The sequence below is a fragment of the Maniola hyperantus genome, chromosome 7 (genome assembly GCF_902806685.2).
Source record: "Maniola hyperantus chromosome 7, iAphHyp1.2, whole genome shotgun sequence".
NCBI lineage: Eukaryota > Metazoa > Arthropoda > Insecta > Lepidoptera > Nymphalidae > Maniola > Maniola hyperantus.
The window spans coordinates 7,727,542-7,748,095 of NC_048542.1; the positions used below are offsets into that span (position 1 = coordinate 7,727,542).

At 37.5% G+C, this 20,554-nt stretch overlaps 3 protein-coding genes across 4 annotated transcripts; all 3 read right to left on the reverse strand.

The window, feature by feature from the left end:
* Window positions 1–108: 108 nt before the first annotated feature.
* Window positions 109–5,790, reverse strand: LOC117983435 (transmembrane protein 234 homolog). Of its 2 annotated transcripts, none has more exons than XM_069500032.1 (4): window positions 5,642–5,790; window positions 1,918–2,060; window positions 1,403–1,565; window positions 109–194 (listed from the first exon to the last, which is right to left on the reverse strand). In XM_069500032.1, the coding sequence occupies exons 2-4, from the start codon at window positions 2,038–2,040 to the stop codon at window positions 127–129; spliced, it is 354 nt and encodes a 117-aa protein (XP_069356133.1). In that variant the 5' UTR covers window positions 2,041–2,060; window positions 5,642–5,790; the 3' UTR covers window positions 109–126. The 2 variants fall into 2 exon arrangements, with proteins under 2 accessions (XP_069356133.1, XP_034825878.1); XM_034969987.2 differs by lacking the exon at window positions 5,642–5,790 and adding an exon at window positions 4,709–5,029.
* On the reverse strand, window positions 2,070–4,702 carry LOC117983432 (three-prime repair exonuclease 1-like). Its single transcript, XM_034969981.2, has one exon. It carries the CDS (start codon window positions 4,669–4,671, stop codon window positions 3,763–3,765), a length of 909 nt encoding a protein of 302 aa, XP_034825872.1. The 5' UTR covers window positions 4,672–4,702; the 3' UTR covers window positions 2,070–3,762.
* A 180-nt stretch (window positions 5,791–5,970) lies between the features above and the next one.
* Window positions 5,971–20,142, reverse strand: LOC117983991 (centromere-associated protein E-like). Its single transcript, XM_069499711.1, has 6 exons — window positions 19,492–20,142; window positions 17,515–17,620; window positions 11,215–13,665; window positions 10,897–11,136; window positions 10,166–10,792; window positions 5,971–9,567 (listed from the first exon to the last, which is right to left on the reverse strand). Exons 1-6 carry the CDS (start codon window positions 19,873–19,875, stop codon window positions 9,356–9,358), a joined length of 4,020 nt encoding a protein of 1,339 aa, XP_069355812.1. The 5' UTR covers window positions 19,876–20,142; the 3' UTR covers window positions 5,971–9,355.
* Window positions 20,143–20,554: the final 412 nt, after the last annotated feature.

Here is a 20,554-nt window from a genome sequence, read left to right on the forward strand (position 1 = left end):
TATAAGATTAGTAAGACTTAAAAAGACTTTCATTTAACCCATTTAGGATCGAATCCCATCGGGCTCATAGCTAGTAGGTAGATAAACGAGTAATAAAAACACTTGATATGCAATTTTAATATTTTATTAATCAGATTTGTCCCAGCAACAAAGAGCTGTTCCAACGCCAATGAAAACTATTCCCAGTATTGAACCTGAAACAATAAAAAAATCCAATCAGGGTTTTGCAAGTCCGGCTAAGCGATGGTCGGTAGTCAGAATGCATATCTTCGAAAGCATAGTAACGTTAAGGGGACTCAGTTCGGTGCTTTCTTCATACAAACGTAGGAGGGAAATTACAACAATATTCGATGTACGCACAAAACTAAGAATTATATCGATTTATCTCGTCATTATCTAGGTTTATTGATATATAAAACATTGAAAAAAATATTGATTTAAAAGTTACGACGCTCAAAAGATTCCTATTTTAACACTAAATTAATGACAACTTTGGGCGTAAATAAATAAGATTAGGGATATGAAAATTCTAAAACAATTTATCAATAGACGTAGTTTATTTATTCATTAGTTGAAATAACTTTACTTTGCAAACATAAATTCAGCAGTTTATCTCAAAAATGCTTTTCCTAAACCCTTTTCGCGCGCTTGATTTCGGTGAAAATCATCGTGCCTCTCAACTTTCTCATACAATGTCAAGTGAAAAGCAAACATGTTATCCACGTGCGCTGCCAATTTCGGTCGAGCGTCCTGCGTCACCTTAAGAGTTCAAAACCCTTAGGCTCAAATCTATAGAGTGCACTTTGACTTTGCTTAAGATTGACGAGACAGATTTATGTGAGAGATATAGTTCTTAAGACTAATTCCTAACCATCAAGTGCTAAAGCGGAAAAGATAGACAAGGTCGCCTGGAGTGAAAAATTTACTCTAGTATATCTACTTACAGAATGCGGTAGAAAATATTGTACATCGACCTTTAGAAAGAGATAGCGGTTTCGTAGAGCGTTTTCTCTGTCGTTTGAGACCGACAAAACGTCACATAGGTATGAGTGACAGAGACAACGCACTGCAGCCGAAATCTCATTCTAAAGGTTGATGTAAAACAATATTTCTTGCCGGCTACTGTACTAGATGATGCCCGCGACTTCGTCCGCGTGGATTTAGGTTTTCAAAATCCCGTGGTTGCTTTTCCGGGATAAAAAGTAGCCTAAGTCTTTCGGATAGGCTGTGAAAGGCTAGCAGACAGACAGACACACTTTCGCATTTATAATATAAGTATGGATGGATTATTCTTATTAGTAGGTACACAGTACACTATATGACTAGGTAGTAGTAAACCCTTCTCATTCTGAGAGGAGCCCTGTGCTCCGTAGTGGGCCGCGGGAGGAGTGAAGAAGATTACCAGAGTCTAAGGGCTGTTCGCAGCCGACCGCGGCGCCGGTGAGCGCCGTGAACGCAAACGCCAGGCTGTTAGCGGCGGGCACGGCGAGCGACAATGGCACGCGCTGCACCGCCACCAGGTATACCAGCGAACCCACTTGGTTCACCATCCAGGGAAGTACGTACTGTAAAATAACATTTTAATACGTACAAGACTAGACTAGGCACAGTTGGCATCCCACTTAAAATACTACAGCGCTCACCACTCCGCCAGGTATGTTGCCTTTTACTTAAAATTAACAAAATGTGTAGTACGCGAAAGGTCGAAATGGCAATCGGGAAAGGAACGCCCCATACTAACCCATTGGTAGATTACTTCTGTACTCTTAGTACGACTTTGTAAATCTCGATAAGGTTAATCGAGTATCACAAACACTATTTACCTAACGTCAGTCTACTGTAAATGAAAAAGTCTTCAGTCACGACAAATACGTGTGAAAGTACTAATGAAACTAGGAATAACATGGAACTACCTACCTTCCAATTACCCAATAAAAATGTTACTTCAGCACAGGCCTGGCCAAACTTTGTATCTGCTTTCACTTTGCGCAGTCCGCGAGTCCCTTGTCGTATGAAAGGATTCGTGCAGCCCCACAACATTCCCGTCAATACAAGTAAACCTGTACAAATATTATTACAGTAGATAAGCACAATTATGTCGATATCCATACTATCCATACCTACTAAGTAATATTTATACTTTTACTAGATAGCTTTTCACGGCCCAACAGTTTCACCGATTTTGATGAAATTTGCCTACAAAGTTAGCTTACATAGGCTACTTTTTATCCCGGAAAAAGTTCCCACGGGATCTCTAGCCTGTACCTATACATCTCCGCTCCTCTATAGTCTTCGATAAACAATTACGTAGGTACAGTGGATTTCTGGTATGACGCCTACTGGGATTTTTGTTTTTGTCATATTTACTATGGGATTACGTAACAGAGAGAGCGTTATACTTCCTACCTACTTTTTTGCTTGGATAATGGTATATAGCTAGGTAGATATGAATAAGTAGGCAGGTATACCTAAAATTCTATAATTTTTGAGATTTTACATTAAATAGAAGTTTAGAAATCTGCTTTCGAAACCTCACAATGATTTCAAAATAACCTTTCAAATAGGTCCCACAAGGGGGTAGGTATTTTCATGTCGCAAGTACCTACCATACCTATAGCAAACAAACTGCGCGCAGGTTAGACATCCCGTCACAAAAAGAGCTCGAACTTAGAATAACAATCCGGATCTAACGGGATCAGCGCAGTGGGTGAGTTATCGATCTATTTGGTAGAACGAAAAAAGGCCCAACGGAAGGATGCTACCGCGCGATTGGTTCGTCAGTCAAATTTTCGTTACTCCACTCTACTCCACTCTTGTTGAGAACTCCAATACATTGCTGTCCATCCAGAACTCTTTTTACCTGAATCCAACATGTCCCATATTTTCTACAAATTAATATACTTACATTATTTTGTGAAATTCATGAAATTGTATAGAGGTTCTCACTTCTCACACTTCAGATGAAAGGCGAATATTTTAAAAAAGAAACTGTAGTTGTTTAAAATATATCATATATTTCATATAGAAAAAAATTGTAGTAAAGTAGTCAATTAAAAATAAAATATAGGTAGGTTTAATAAAAAATAAATTTATAAATTTAAAACTATTATACAAAAAGTTACCAAAGCACATAAAGCATAATATTATGCATAATTTAAAAACAAAAATTATTTACAGTTCTTGCAATTCACATAGGCTAGTGAACTTTACTTGTGGTAATGTCGTATACATGAACATTGCGTAAGTGTGCGTGCATGTCGGACCAATCAGACGCGAACAAGTGCTGTCAAACGCACACATTTAGTGTACCTTACGTATACTGATACGACTTAAACACAAGCATGAGTCAGTGGCCTTCATGAAATGCAAGACCTATACCTAATTACAATTTTGAGATCACGATACAATATATTTTTCGTATTTAAAACAAGGTAATATCAACATACTTTTGTTTAATCATGACTTTTCTTTTTTAAAGGACAGTCTTTCTAAAGTTAAAACTCTAAATAATTTCATAAAAATATTACATTAATTTTATTATGTTTAGGAAATGTGACTACAGTATACACTCTGATCTACATGATCACTTAAAAAATTAAAACTACAAAATTAATAACTATACAATATACAAAAGTGTACACTTTTTAATAATATTATGTGTATTTAAAAGAAACCTTAAAAATTATTTTAAAATTACTAAAGCAAATAACATTATTATAAAATAAATTATATCATGAAACATGCACACATGATTCCAGTTATTTATCTTCCAAGAGGAGTGCCTACAGTCATAGGTTTCACCTCAGAAAACAAACAGTGATTCTCATCAATCCACTGAACAAAGGCTTCCCCCAAGGCTACCGAGCACTCCAGAGCCAACAAACAGTCATTCTCCGCATGATGAGCGTCTACCGCTTCACGATTCAACAACCTGTAATAGATATCTTTCAGCTTATATTTTTCATTTGGCTTCTCACCTTTGCTCCACGGGAATCTTCTACGTGCCTTTGAAATTGCTAATGTAGAATTTGTTTTTTTAGGTGTTTTATTTACACATGCGATAACAGATTGTTTTGGAGTCATTTCATTAACTGCTTGAGCACGGAGAGTATTATCACTCAAAAAGTCTATTTCATCTATTTGTGTCTTATTTTCATTGCTTACAGTATTTTTCTCTTTAGTTGAATCTACAACTGTTGTAGATGTATCATTTAGTTTCCTTTTCTCCATAATGTCAAAGAATCCATGGAGGCAATCTGCACACATGAGATCATCAGCTAAACTCACACTAAGTTTGTTGAAGTGATTTTTCAATATTGGGAAGTCAAAGTTGTGTCCGTTTTGAGCAATTAAACAAACTGGTTTGGTGAACAGATTTAGAAATGTGTTGATAACGGTAAATACCTCCTTATTAAAAAAAGGCTCATGTTCAAGCAACTCATTACACAGACCCGTCACCTTGGTGCCTTCAGGTTGTACCATCCTGCCGGGATTTAAGCACAACGTGAGCTTCTGCTGGACGCGGGGGGCACATCCCTGTCGTGTATCGAGGACATGTTGCCTTTTAACGGCAACGAAACTTAGTTCAGTTATTTTTGTCCTGTTATTTTCCTCCTGCGGCAGACCGGTGGTCTCGAGGTCAATAAATACGTACGTCGCGATCGCGGACATTGTCAGGAATAATAATGTACCTAACCTTAAAGCTTACCTAAATATGTCCACATTCTGGTAATTCACACTAATTAGAGTGATAAGAATTGTGTTGGTGACTCACTCATACACAGCACACAGCTTGGAACTGTTGAATGCATTTTTGTGGTGAAGTTAGTAATAAAATTAATTCTACAGTTTGCAAAGCTTCATTTGCATGAATCAAAGATGAAAAATTAACGGATGTTGTTAGTTTTCATAACAGTAAGTATGTACATAATGTACTTATTTTTTGAAAATAGTAAATAGGTAGGTACATTTGTTTATCAATGTTTATCAACAAAATTTGACTTATGGTCTTATTCTTATGGTGATCTTTTATTTCTGCCCCCCAATTGTGTAAGAATAACCATTTCATGGCTATCGCAATCGTCAAGAATTCTGCCCTTTGATTGGCTGTGAAAAAATGTAAACAGCGAATCAACCAATCAAAGGGCAGAATTTCTTGACGATTGCGATAGCCATGAAATGGTTATTCTTACACAATTGGGGGGCTGGTCGGTGATGATGATGTTGAGACCATAGACAGTTGACAATGATAATTGACATTTCACATTTTAACACTTTTTTTTTTTTTTTAATACAATAAAACTTAAAGCTAGCCTTATCTAATTACTATATAAATCATGACCGCGTGGAATGGTGCCAAGAATACTGGCTGCATTTCCGCGCTGGACAGCCAGGCTGATCCGCTGCGCAAAAAATGAGCCAGCCCTTCTGTCACCAGTTGAGGCTATTAATCGCGGTGAAATGTCTCGTAAAAATTTTTTAACACTTGACAGTTGACTGCTAGGTCGGTGCTTCAAGGTGCCAACCTATGTGCCAAACTTGCACCAACCAATTGTTATTGGTCTCAGACCGTAGTCTCAGACAAGGAGACCTTGTCAGACGCGTATACCCGAAAGGGACAAAACAACAAAAGAAATGATACGTATGAAAGGTTATGTTTCATAATTTGCGTTCGCTACAACTTTTACACAGCAATGCACCATAAATGGCTTCTACACACCTTCAATACTAAATTTTAAACAGAAAACTAAATAAAAACTCGTAATATTCACAATAAATTACAATCACAGTGGTTCGTTGGGCACAAACGACAACGTGCCCAACAAATAAAAGCTAAACTATGACAAAGACAAAAAACTGTGTTTTTGTTTATCACTCTTCAGAGAGATTCTTAGTCTTAGTCTGAAGTTATTAGTCCATGGGCGTACATGCACACAAAGGGAAACAAGGAAGCAAACAAACACCGCTTTTATTCCTGTTGTTCTTAATGATTACATACTCTTTGATTATTCTATACAAAAATTTTATAGAGGTAAAGTTTGTAGGTTTGTTTGTAGGTTATAATCTCTGGAATCATTTAACTAACCGATTTTGAAAATTATTTTGCCAGTAGAAAGCTGCATTATTGTAACATAGGCTTTATACTATATAGTTTTTCAATGTTTTTAAATAAGCTGCCCTTGTGAAGCCAGGTCGGGTCGCTGACTAGTAAATGGAGTGTGCACTGACTGGGGATGGGTAAGTTTGATATAATAGCAGAGGTTATAGGGAAGTAATTTGTACAGTTTTGTTTTGTGTAGGTATTAATATTATATACACATGTTTTGTGGAATAAGCATCGGGAATAAGGTTTTCTCTCTAATTAACTAATGAACAATAATTTTCAATATGAAACAAAAGACACTAGCTGTGAATTTGTTTTTGATTGAACTTTTGTTGTGTTTGTTCTATTACAAAGATACCACACTGTTTGGGGTATGGGGTAACTTAAAAAAATGCAATCTTTCCATTTAAAAAAAAAAAAAAGATTCCGACGAATTGAGAACCTCCTCCTTTTTTTGAAGTCGGTTAAAAATTAAGAGATACCTACATTGTTTTATCCCTTCTCGGGGTTTTCTAGTACGCGAGTACCGAGTATAACCACTTAAGACATCGGCGGACCCCGGAGTGAACTAGCCGGACGCCGTTGGTATTCGTTAATCGTTATTATTATTACATAGGTAGGTATTTTATAGTTACCGGACACCGGTTAATAAATGATACGAATAGGTAAACTAGGTACCTACCTACTTACTAAATACTACTTATCTTCTATGTATATAAAATTCAAAGTCCTGACTGACTGACTTATATATCAACGCACAGCCTTAACCGCTGGACCTAGAGACATGAAATTTTGAAGGTGTGTTCTTTGTAAAGAGTAGGTGTCCCCTAAGAAAGGATTTTTCGAAATTCCACCGTGGTGGGTTAAATGGGGGATGGAAGTGGTCACAAATGAAGAAATACGTGTTTCAGGATTTTCAGAAATACAACCCCCCTCGATTTCTAAATTCCACCCGAGCGAAGCCGGGGCGGGTCAGCTAGTCTATGTATATAATTTTAATAGAACATCATCGGCATAAATATAAAAGATCTTTGATTTTCTGAATCAGTGCTTTTATTAAGTAGTTGGTAGGTACCTTTCATTGGGTAAAAGAGGGTAAAAGGTATTATAATTAGTAGGGTTAAAAGATAATAGTTATTAAATTATATACTTAATAAATTGTTGAAATTATTTATTCATTATTCTTAAATAATAATAGTTAATTATTATGATTTTGTTTCAATAACATTGCACAACGATTACAAAAATATTCATTACAAAAATAAGACTAGAACTGTGAACGACAACGCATCGAAATATTCCGTACGCTCCATTATAGGGTAACGAAATTTCGACCGACTACCGAGGCAAGCGCTGCGCTGCTAGCGGCTTCAGTCCATAGAGAGGTTCAGTATCTTCGCTTTGAATTGAAGATTATCGGCCAGTCACGGCAGCGGCCTGTTGTATGAACATCGACTAGAATTTTTTTTTACAAAAAAAATAAAAACCGACTTCGTTACACAAACACTAAAAATTGAAAAATAATTTAATTTATTACCGAATATATTATGTATACAAGAGTTAATATAGTTCCATAATAATACTTTTTGGTGCCGGTGCCAATTAGCTTTAGCTGCGCGAATCGTCTAGACTTCATATTTTTATGGGACTCCACAATGGCACCGACCCCAAAAAATATTATTATGGAACTATATTAACTCTTGTATACATAATATATTCGGTAATAAATTAAATTATTTTTCAATTTTTAGTGTTTGTGTAACGAAGTCGGTTTTTATTTTTTTTGTAAAAAAAATTTATTTCACAATTTTTAGTCGCCCCATGGAATTATGCTATGACTGGTTTAAAGTCTACTGTTTACTAAGCTATTACACTGATCGCGAGCAATTTATTCTTATTCGTTGAGGAGTTCCAGTATCTATCTTCGAAGATGTTCATCAGATCTTCACCAAATTGAAATGGGACCAAGTTTGAAGTATACCCTTTCAAACAAAAAAAGAATTTTCAAAATCGGTCCAGGCGTTTTCGAGTAATCGGGGAACATACATAAAAAATAAAATAAATAAAAATAAAAATAAAAGATTCCGACGAATTGAGAACCTCCTCCTTTTTTTGAAGTCGGTTAAAAATAAAGTGCATGACACACAGAACGAACCCATCACGAGTCTCTTGCGAACATAGTCATTTACGCTAATTTGATTGGTTGAAGCAGAATACATTATTACTCTTGGGGTTAGGTACGTGTTTAGCAGATGTACCTACTTAAGTTTTCTAATGAAAGTTTTCGTGTAGCTCTAGGTCTGTGGAAAAGAGGTTGATAAATTTGGAATTCCCGGACTGCCTTGCCAAAGGAGCGCCGCGCAGTAGACTATTTCGGCGTGGCTCTTTTTACGATACGATCAAAAGGGCTTCTTGCCACCAGATATTCCTGTGCAGCTGCTGCCGGCAGGAATTAGGGGGGATGATGGCAAGAATGGTGGATTGAAGCTAGTGCCCTGAGAACAGAGAAGGGTCTAATGTTTGACGCAACGGCCAACGACACATTGGCCCCGTGTCATACGTGTTAGGGAGACGGCAGCATCAAGACCGTCCCGGTCGCATTAAAAATGACTGAAACTCTCTATAAGAGAGGCACTATTATCGAGACATACATTTTTGTTCCGTTTGCCGTGAAGACCCTGGGGCCATGAAGTCATAGGTAAGTAGTTCTAAAAAAAAATACGAGACATTTCACCGCAGCCTAATAGCCTCATCTGGTGGTAGAAGGGTTCACGGCTTGCGCAAAGGATCAGCCGCATCAGACTGGTTTTGCAGACTGGCTGCATTTCAAAAATGCAGCCAGTATTCTTGACACCACTCCACGCGAGCATGATTTGCACATTAATTAATAAGGCTAGCTTTAAGTTTCATTGTAACATTGCAAACCTATAAAAATTACGCTCTGTGCCGCGAGGTGAAGTGCAGTGCGTGGGCACCTTAGAAGAACAACCCTGCAAACAGAGGACACAACGCTTCTCGATATAGATCCCTCAAATTTGTAGGCCACGATAGGACTCGCGTAGGTAGGTACATTGGCGTAATAGAACTACTTATGAGAAAAATCAGAACCTGTCCAAAAACACAAATTACCGATAGTACTTAATAATAATACATAAGAACTAAGTAGGTAGATAGGTAGGTAGGCTTGAAAATACAAGGTGTAAGATTATAGTGTTTCAATCTCTTTTCCACAAGTTTTAGTTCTGTTTATCATCATTCGTCATAGTTTCGCACAAGATCGACGATTGTGTATAACCACTGTATGGAGTTTCGAACATTGCGTTCTTCGTTGGCCAAATTTCTTCGTTCAGCCAGTAAAGCTCTTGCTCTATCAGAGTCTCGTGATGCTGCTCGAGTCACATGCGCAGATTCTACTCGCAAACTCGTGTTTCGCTTGTGGAGATCTATAATTTCTTTTTTGCGAGCTGAAATAGAATTATTAAATATTTTATGATGTTTATTTAAGCAAATTTAATGCAGATACCTAGGTAGGTACTTGCTTATTTGATTTTTAGGGTTCCGTACCTCAAAAGGAAAAACGGAACCCTTATATCACTTTGTTGTCTGTCTGTCTGTCTGTCTGTCCGTCTGTCTGTCAAGAAACCTACAGGGTACTTCCCGTTGACCTAGAATCATGAAATTTGGCAGGTAGGTAGATCTTATAGCTGACATTTGGGGAAAAATCTGAAAACCGCGAATTTAGGGTTAGATCACACAAAAAAAATTAAACTGTGGTCATGAACTAATAATTAGTATTTTCAACTTTCCAAGTGAGTGACTATATCAAGTGGGGTATCATATGAAAGCTCTTTACCTGTGCATTCTAAAACTGTTTTTTATTTATTTTTACGCATCATAGTTTTTTAATTATCGTGCAAAATGTCGAAAAAATACGACTGAATTACGGAACCCTCGTTGCGCGAGCCTGACTCGCACTTGGCCGGTTTTTAAATTAGAGAGCAACTAAGACTAATTTAAGTAGATAAGTAACTATAACATTAAATTCATATTCTACACGAATACCTGATTCATATTCTTTATAAGTCTTCATAATGACTTCGATTCCTGGCCAACTACTTAACGTATCTGTTTGGCAGCTAAAGTCTTGGACTTTTTCCAGGTTATCACAGAACATTTCGTTAACTCCAGAAGCTGAATTTTGTGGTTCATCCATAGAAGTCGCTTGAGTAGACGCTACTACACAAGAACTTTGAGTAGTTTTCAAAGAGATAATCGTGGAAATATTCGGAATATTTATGGTTTGGTAACATTTTGCTGATTTTGCACATTTTTTGATATTTTCACTGTCAAATCCAGGGTTCAAATCTCTTTTTCTCGTATTTGGACCACTGAAATGCTTAACGCTTCTGTCTGCCATTTTCGATAACCTATTCAGCTCCGAGAAATTCTTTTCAGCAAGAACTTTTATGCTTTCACCTTCGTCACTCTGTGAGTCCAATCGTCGCTTGATAAGAATGTTGTTCTCGTTGACTTGTTTTTTGATTTCAGTAAGTATTTTTAATTGGTCCTTCGGGTCTAGTTCTCCGCTGTTAGACTGAATTTTCGATTGCTTTAATATTTGGTTGGTTTTAGTGGGAAGATCTCTTCGTTTCCTCTCTTTTTCAATTTCTTGCCATACTTTTTCATAATCTGAAATGTTGTTATATATATTACATGAACACGGAATTCCTTTATAGGTATATTTCACATTAATTTTAATTATTAATTATATTATGTTTCCTCGAGAAACTAACCTTGCTTTTGTCGTGATGTGACTTTCTTTAACTTTAGATTAAACAAAAATTGTCGTTTTGGCTGTTGATCTTCACCATCTTCTTTTTGTACCGTATCTTTGTATATTTTAGTCGTACTAGATTTAGAGTCTACGGATACATTTTCCTCTTTAAAGAGACAGTCTATTCTCCCTGCAGCTATATAAGCACATGCTACAGCGTCTGTTCTTAGAATCTTCTCTTGAAGTTGTAGGTTTCTCTCTGGAAAAAGAAAATTTCAATTTTTAGTATATTTTATCATGTAACAAAACTCTTTAGTTTGTTACACTAATTAATTACCGTTAAATTCGTTTTGGGATGCTAATTCAAAATGAGCAAGAAACTCAATCTTCATTTGTTCGTTTTGTTTCAATTCGTTATTTCTTTCACAATTTCCATATTCATCAATCAAAGAATTATATATTTGTAAATCTTCTTCTCCATAATCACTGTCAATATCATCACAGTCCTCACGTATGTCAATTTTTGTATTAGCAAATTCCTTACAAATTTCAGCTTTCATTGTTTCTGGGGTTATAACATTTTTTGTGAAATCTAGTATTTTTCTTGGTTCAGTTTTTTGAGATTCATTATTGGATACATGCTTTATGTCACGATTTGAAAGATACATTAATCTGCGTAGCTTTTTTCTTTGTTCATATACATCTAGGGAACTTAGTTCTTCTATTTTAGATATTTTAGGCCTTATATTTGTTATCACAATTTTTGGCTGCAGCTTAGAGTCCATTTGATAGGGACAAGTTATGAAAAGTTTGTCATTCGATTTTGATTGGTCAAACGGCTTTTGTGATTCTCTCTTATTTTGGCCTATCATCTTAGCATATTCACCTTTTACAAATGATTGGTTTAATTTAGTATCTGAATCAACTATCATTGGCACTTGATATACTATTTGAGGATTCATGATCACTTTCTGATTAGAAGTTTGGAAAACTAGGTCATTTAAATTATTATTATTGGTAAGTGTTTGTAATACGTTATTGTTTGTTTTTAAAACATGAATCTCTTTGCTAGTTGATATATCTATGCTGTTTACTATTGGATCGTTACTCAAACTTGTAGTTGAGATTTCTTTCAATTTATTTTCATCAGACATTGCTTTCTGTTTAATTGAATCGGTGTTTACTTTACTATTGTTTTTTATCATCATTAAATTTGTAGGGAATTGGACATTGCTTAAGTAAACAAAATTTGGCTGTAAAACAACATTTTTAGATTCAGTGGAATTGAGTTTGTCACTAATTTTGACTTTCTTTTTTAAATCTTGTTCTTGCAAGGTTCCTTGTGATTTCTCCTTCACGACTATCTTATTGCCATAAATCTGATTTTCAGTAATCAAATTCTCAAAGTCATTCTCGTCATAGTTATCTTGATGCATGCGCTTTAATGAAACTACTTTTGAAGATGTTCCATTTTCATTGACGAGGTCTTCTTTACATTTTTTTATTTGGCTGGATGGTCGTGAAGGAGCTTGCAGGTTTTTTGAATTGAATTCAGTTCGTTGTAGCAGTACGTGAGGATTTTGCTGCTGAATTGTTAACAGCATTTTTGGATTAGAGGGGTTGTTTTTCTGTATAAATACTATTTGGTTTTTTGTTTCGTTATAAGATGAATCCGCTGGTTTGTTTGTTGAGCTGGCTTTGCTTGTTTCTATGTTCATAGGGTTAAATATTGGTCGCGTCTGTATTTTTACAGCTGGAGTCTTAAATGAAGATTCTTGTACTTCATTAGATTGATCAGGCTTAGGATCGGGCTTTCTAAATAGTGATTCATTCTTATTTATAGCCTCCGCAGCATTAATTAATGTATTTATGCTGTTTGATGGTGTTGCTATAGTTGCAATTTCTTTTACATCAGGTTCCTTTAATGCACTTTTAATGACGACGTTACTTTGGATTTCTATTTTGGATCCATTTTCTATTATATTTGGGGTATGGAAAGCAGGGTTAAAAGGCTGCTTAGGTAAGTGGTTTTGAAAAATTGACTCAGGAGGATTGCTTACACATTTCATATCAATTTTACTTATAGGTATACTGGTTTTTAGACTAAATCTTTCAGGAGGTTTCTTTTTCATCTCCTTATTAGATATTTGAGTAGGTATTGTAACCATGGCATTTGAACTCTGAGTTAGTGCAGTTGCGTTAATTTTTAATTCTGAAATCGAATTTTTACTAGTTTCACTTGTAGGAGTGGCAGGTATGATTTCAGGCGTGAATTTTTCTTCAAAATCTGTTTGTGTTTTAGGTACTTCATTTTGTGATTGCTTTTCCGTTGTTTCGAGTTCAAATATTTTTTCTTCCGAAACAATTAATGCTGTTTCCTTTGTGGATGTCGGTAAAGCAACAAATTCAGAGGTAGAGGTTTCTTTTTGAGATATCACTGTTGCATTTGTTTTAACTTTGCCTGGATATGCCACTGGTTGAAAAGCTGAATATCCAGGTACTGAATATAAATAGCCACCATAGCTTGAATAACCCGACTCAACTTGCTTCGTCGTCGTAACACTAGGATTTGGGTTTGGTATTGAAGACGGCGAAATTTTCGGTGAATGTGATATAGGTTTTGGTGGTACAAGATTAGTTTTATCTATAAAAGGAGGCGGTTCCTCGGGCTTTGGTGGTTCGGGAGGCTTAGCTATGGGCGTATTCGATGAAACACTGGGTTCCAAAGTTGCGGATGCATTTTCCTCTTCGGTGGAAGTTACTGGTTGAATAGTTTTGCCCGACCTGCCTGTGGAAATAGAAAAAATGCTATAATGTTATAATGGTACATATTAAAACTACCAGGCGTAAAATTTTAATGGGATACAAATAATTAAATAGGTTCATATTTGACACGGTTTTATATAAATTTAAAAATATATGATAACATTTTATTGAAATTTTATTGAAATAACAAATGCAGAATTTTTAAAAATGCTTTGCTAAGTATAAGTATTTTATTAAAAAAGCGAAATATAAGCAACCGAATAAACAAGAAGAACTACCTAAGTACCTACCTACTAAACAAAACAAAAAAGATATGCGACATAAAATTACAAAAAATATCAACTCATAGTAACTAGATAGCTCCTATGAGTAAATCTTTTTTGTAATTGTATTTTTAAAAGCTGTTCTAATATTAGCAAGCATATATTTTGAAAGTTATCTACATAAATAGCGACTGCATATTCGTATTCCTACCTATACACGATGTTCCCAAAACTATTTGTAAGTACCTAGTTAAGAAAATAGATTGGTACAGCCTATGTGATAATAAAAAAACATAGGTAGTACGTAAGCGTTGAAGACATGAGACAAGCGATGAGACACACATTTTACATGATATAGGTAGTAATAATACCTACCCAGTTATATGCGGTAAAAATATTTCAGTGATGGTCATATTGATTTATATTTTATTGAGTATACCTACCTACCTAGTACCTACCTACCACAAAATTAACGCTTATTTCTTTCTTTGCATTTAACAAAAACCGGCCAAGTGCGAGTCAGACCCGTGCACCGCGAGGGCTCTGTATTACAGTCGTATTTCTTCGACATTTTGCGCGATAAACCAAAAACTATTAGTTATAAAAATAAATAAAAATCTGTTTAGGAATGTACAAGTAAATCCCTTTCATATGATTCCTCACTTTGTATAGTTATATAACCTTTAAAATTAAAAATACTAATATTTGTTAATGAATTTTTTTTATTTTTTTATTCTGTGATGTAAGCACAAATTCATGGTTTGCAGATTTATTCCTTTACTTGTGCTATAAGACCTACCTACCTACCTGGGTAGCCTATAGGTTTTCTTGACAGAAACGACGGACAGAAGGACAGACAGACAGACAAACAACAAAATGATCCTATAAGGGTTCCTTTTTTCTTTTGAGGTACGGAACCCTAAATATGAATAAAACGTCTAATAACTTGGTGAAGAAATAATGATAAGTAAACCCTCACTATTAATTATGTTTATACAAAACTAGGTGTAGCCCACGAGTTGGTCCGCGTGGATTTAGCTTTTTCAAAATCCCGTTGGAACTCTTTTTTCCGGAATAAAAAGTTGCCATGTCCTTCCCCGGGATGCAAGCTATTTCTGTACCAAATTACATCAAAATGGGTTAAACAGATGGGCTGTGAAAAACTAGCAGACAGATAGACAGACAGACAGACACTCTTTCGCATTTATAATATTAAGTATGGATTATTTCTATGTAGGTCGGTGATAGCCTAGTGGTTAAGATGTCCGCCTTCTATTCGGGAGGTCGAGGGTTGGATCCCAAGCACGCAACTACCTCTAACTTGTATGACTTATGAGCTATCTATATGCGTTTTAAGCAATTAAATATCACTTGCTTTAACGGTAAAGGAAAACATCGTGAGGTAACCTGCATGCCTGAGAGTTCACCATAATTTTCTCAAAGGTGTGTGCAGTCTGCCATCTGTACTTGGCCAGCGTGGTTGACTGTGGCGAAACCCTCCTCATTCTGAGAGAAGGCCCGTACCTAGTACTCAGTGAGCCAGCGATGGGTTGATCATGATGATGATGATGAACTACGTAGGTCAGTGCGCGAGCTTGGTAGGCCGGTCCAAAATTGGTCACGAGTAGGTAGCCGAAGCCTGTAATCTGTGCTGCAATTCTCTTTTTCTATCAAAGCCCCGCCATGAGAGATATGCTCGCTATCGTGTCCTTATTTGGTCACTCACTGTGGTAATTCGAGTTACACTGTCGCTAGTTTTACAGACGAGCCACCCGCGCTGGATTGCCTCGTATTATTTAGATGAAGCCAAGTCAGCCTGGATTTTTCTTGTGTTGTGCCCACGTTTGTGTGTTGCGCTGTTAGCCAGCGCGGGCTTAGATTGGAAAACTGTTTAAACAAGGCCAATACCAAGCCAGTGCTGGCTGCTAGTTTCACTGCACAGCCAGCACTGGCGATGACTACGTATAAACAATGCAGCTGATGGTATGCTCCCAAGCTTAATTGGTATTTTACGTTAGTAGGTAGATACGTAAGTACCTATTAGTTATCTTTTATGAATCATCACACACGCCACAATTTAATTTTGGCAATTTGCGTTGCGTTCTTTGGCTAAAACTTAGTTATCTTAAGCCTATAGTTAGGCAGGTATACTTACTTAGCTTCCTATTATCATCGTTCATCAAAGATTATAATTAGAGTAGAAATGTAAGAGAGTAAATAGGTAGTTTTAGTTTACTTAGGAAACTACAATAATTTAGAATAATGTGAGTAACCGCTTACCAATAAAAGAAATACCTAGTGTCTTCCCGACCGAATTTCGGCCACGCGGCGGCCAATCTCCACTACACTGCATAATATAGAGCTCGACCAGCTCGACAGATCGAAATGGCAATCGGGGTGGGGACGCCCCGCACATCCACACAGCCCAACGCTAGTCCGGCGCGGGATAGCGCTGGTGACGTGCGGGTGTGCGAAGCGTCACCCCGATTGCCATCTCGACCAGTGGCGTGCAGGTCATAGAGGCATAAATGCACTGCTTACCCCAGTTGTAATAGCTCAATGCATATTTTTTATTATGTCCTCCATGTATACAGGTTCCTACCTAACTCATGCCTACCCTGGCTTCGAACACTGTGCACGCCACTGATCTCGACCTATACTACTATTACCCTATCCCACTACATAGACGAGGGCGTAGGGCGTCATGTCATCTACAAGGTGTTTTATACCCCGTGGTCGACCGTGTTTTTGTAATCCGTCGTCTGCGCAGAACGTTATAGTAGTGCACACTGCACTACACTGCACAAGTGTGTGCGTAAATACAGAGCACTCTCTATTACTAATTCCCTTTTCCCCATAGTCCGATGGGATAGCAATCCGACACGACAGTGAGATCAGACTACAGGCCGACAACGGCTTTACGTGCTCTCCCTAGCACGGATATCCTTCCTAACACCGGGCTAGTATAGGTATCGTCATCATCGTCATGATCAACCCATCGCCGGCCCACAGGTCACTGACCACGGGTTTTAACTGAGGTTTAGTCTATAGTCCGCCACGCTGGCCAAGTGCGGATTGGCAGACTTCACACACCTTTGAGAACATTATGGAGAACTCTCAAGCATGCAGGTTTCCTCACGATGTTTTCATTTACTGTCAAAGATAGTCATACTTTTTTTTTAAATAGATATAGCGAGCAAACGAGCAGGCGGGTCACCTGATGTTAAGTGATTACCGCCGCCCACGAACATTTGCAGCACCAGAGGAACCGCCGATGCGTTGCCGGCCTTTTGCTTAAAATGCACATAGCTCCGAAATGTTAGGGTGCGTGCCCGGGATCGAACCCCGACCTCCCGAATATGAGGCCGAGCGACGTCTTAACCACGTTGTCACCACTCCTCTATTACCTACCGAGTATTTTTTGAAAAAAAAAAATTTATTCTAGTAGGTATGTTTTGACCTGACTCGGGAATCGAACCGAGGCCTTGTCATCTGCAATCGAACATGCTAACCACAAGATCAACGAGGCAGTTACTAAATAATCAGTTTCTCTATGACTATGTACCTACACCTTTAGGATTATCAAAATACAAGATTTTGTACTGGACAGGCGTGGAAGTCCGTCAGGTGACTGGGCAAAGCTCCGAAATGGGTTTGCTGTAACGAGAGGTCGTGTACTGCCTCGAAAAAGTCTGGTAGGAATACGCAAGTCACCTGCACGGAGACGCTTGATGTCCGATCGTACAGTTAAGATAGGTGTACCACACAGCTAGGCTCGCAGGGAAAAAGACGGAATATGGGCAGCTAAAAAGTATCTACCCAAACGAGTTGTCGCTCGCTGGGGGTTCGTCCAGGGTCGTCTCTCGCAAAAATGAAACACTGATGTTGGTGGTACTTGGTAGTCGCAACCGTCGCTGGTGGTTCTTTGCTCGGACGATGAGAGATACTTTTTATTTTCTTACGATTTATTTATGATTAATAGGGACTACTACTAACTAACATTTAGTTCCGAGTAGGTAGGTACGCTCACATGACGCTCACTGCTCACTGGCAATCGCAAGTCCAGAGTATTTCTATATTAGAGGTCAGTGCAAGCACATACTTAGATAAGTCTGTCGTGGCAATCTAAGCGTGCTGACGACGACGACGACGTCCGATTCGGTTGACACCAGAGTGCATCGGCGACACTTCAGTCTCCTTCTTTAATTTATTCGTCCATATTCTCACCTCATTGACTCATAGGTGACGATAGCGCTCGTTAGTTTCAAACTCCTGTAACTCGAATTTTGGAGTGTGCCTAAGAAATTTTTGATCTGGTTCCTCCCTCGCCTTTCTACTATCGTATCACAAGACATCGCCAAGGTCCATCGTCGTCGTCTAAATGGCACGGACATGTAACGAAGCGATTTGTTTCCTAGTTTCTAATTCGAACCGCTAGGGTATAGAAAGTCCCTCCACTTTAAAAACAGATTCATCATCATGATCAACCCATCGCCAGCTCACTACAGATTACCTACGGGTCTCGTATCAGAGCGAGAAGGGTTTTGGCCAAAAAAGTAGATTACCTTACCTTTAAATTAAGAGTGAATGTAGACATTCTATCAAGCGCGCACTGTGGATGTAAATAATATTATTCGGTATATTGAACGTAATAAGTGACCGAGAATAAATCCAGTGCACGCTCCTCTTTGATTGACGAGTCCTTACATAAGGAGCAGCAGGTAGGATGATATCTTAGCTAACTTCACTTTACTTTTACTTGCCTAAGCTAAGCGACTATAATTTAAAAAAAGGAAACATTAGACGCTCAAACGATAGTAGCCAATGTGTACTCTACGTACCTAACATAATTATCAATCTGTTTGCATCTAGCTAACAAGCGAAAGACTACGTGTTCTTGTTCCAAATTTAAAAAAAACCGGCCAAGTGCGAGTCAGGCTCGCGCAACGAGGGTTCCGTAATTCAGTCGTATTTTTCGACATTTTGCATGATAACTCAAAAACTATGCATAAAAATAAATAAAAATCAGTTTAAGAATGCACAAGTAAAGCCCTTTCATATGATACCCCACTTGATATAATTATCTTACTTCTAAAATTGAAAATACTAATTATTAGTTTAGGACCACAATTTTTTTTTTGTGTGATGTAACCACAAATTCCCGGTTTTCAGATTTTTCCCCTAATTCCAGCTATAAGACCCTTTCTGCCAAATTTCATGATTCTAGGTCAACGGGAAATAGCCTGTAGGTTTCTTGACAGACAGACAACAAACTGATCCTATAAGGGTTCCGTTTTTCCTTTTGAGGTACGGAACCCTAAAAATATATAAAATTGTCAGGATTCGAACCCGGAATCTTTAGCAGCTTGCCATACGACAACAGGTTTCCGAGTCACTGCGATAAGTTACCATTTGGTGGTAGAGTCCAAAGGTTGTTTTCAAGTCAAATCACACAAGTCATCATTGTTAACATGAGATTTATTTTTATATAAAAAATGATTTAATATGGGTATATTTCTATCAAATTACAAATAAACCCTGTGCATTCACATGGCACAGCTATACCATACTTAACCAAATCAAGCAGATGCCACTCCGAAGAAGAATCCACCGACAAACCCAACGGAGAAGCAACTGTTTTTCGTGACGAAACTACCCACCTTGTCTAAAATCTCTTGACTCTTCCCTATGGTATCCCTAACTTTATCCCAGTTCACATGTATGTAGCCTAATTCGCTAGCAAAATGGAGAAGTATGACACCCCCTCCGAGACCAAATGCCGCAACTTTGCCAATCTTGGCGACACCAATACCCGTCACCCACCCACTGATGGTTCCTAATATCAAGTCTTTACTATTATTTTTCGATATTTTATTCAGCGTGTCGTCGAAAAATGCTTTTTCTTTACATCCTATCACTTCGGTCTTTGAGTGATTGCGTAAATCAAAGTCTGGTATGGGCTTAGCCATTTGTTAGCATCTTTACAGGTCTGATATTTTTAATAATAATTATTGTAAGTTTGAGAATAAACGAATGAAAGCTGTTTAGTTCACGGCGAAAGCGAGGGGCAAAAGATGAAAATTTTGGTATGGACTTAACGTCGTGTCTGACAGCAGTTGACATTTTGTAACATCAATCAACATCGATAAAAGAGAAACATCCATAGATGAATGATAATACCATACCATCAATCCTGTGGCTTTGGTAGGTGCACTAATGGAGCTACTGTATTAGGTATAATGATTAGAACCAACCTAGGACAGTGATTGCAGAGTATTGCTGGCACTGCATGCAGTGAGCATTGGAATTTTCTTAAGAACCTATAACAGCCGGCTTTTATCATTTACTCCAAAATCTCTTCAACACTTTGTTGCTTAGACGTCACAAGATAATAGGCTTTAGTAGTCTGGTCAGATTCGAAAACGTCTTTAATTGCAAGTCACCGACACGTAATTTTATTGCTCTTTACTTTTAGGTAGAGAGAATCACTGGTATGAACAAATTCCGTCGTTGCTTTAAGAGTAATCGCTTTGCTCAAAACAAACCTTGTTTTGAGCAAAGTGATTTACTTAACGAAAATTGTTATTGAACAAAAATAATACTCCTTTAAATCCAAAATGGCGACAAACGCAATGACGGAATTCGGAC

What these genes read in the sequence shown, in the direction of transcription:
- LOC117983435 (XM_034969987.2), bottom strand. An exon ending in TTTTATTGGGTAATTGGAAG is followed by an intron (nt 1,566 to 1,917) that starts GTAGGTAGTTCC and finishes GTTATTTTACAG; the next exon opens with TACGTACTTCCCTGGATGGT. An exon ending in CGAACAGCCCTTAGACTCTG is followed by an intron (nt 195 to 1,402) that starts GTAATCTTCTTC and finishes TTATTGTTTCAG; the next exon opens with GTTCAATACTGGGAATAGTT.
- LOC117983432 (XM_034969981.2), bottom strand. Translation starts at nt 4,671, where the DNA reads ATGTCCGCGATCGCGACGTACGTATTTATTGACCTCGAGACCACCGGT.
- LOC117983991 (XM_069499711.1), bottom strand. Translation starts at nt 19,875, where the DNA reads ATGGCTAAGCCCATACCAGACTTTGATTTACGCAATCACTCAAAGACC. An exon ending in TCTTCTTCGGAGTGGCATCT is followed by an intron (nt 17,621 to 19,491) that starts GCTTGATTTGGT and finishes GTCTCCGTGCAG; the next exon opens with GTGACTTGCGTATTCCTACC. An exon ending in CCTGACGGACTTCCACGCCT is followed by an intron (nt 13,666 to 17,514) that starts GTCCAGTACAAA and finishes CTATTTCCACAG; the next exon opens with GCAGGTCGGGCAAAACTATT.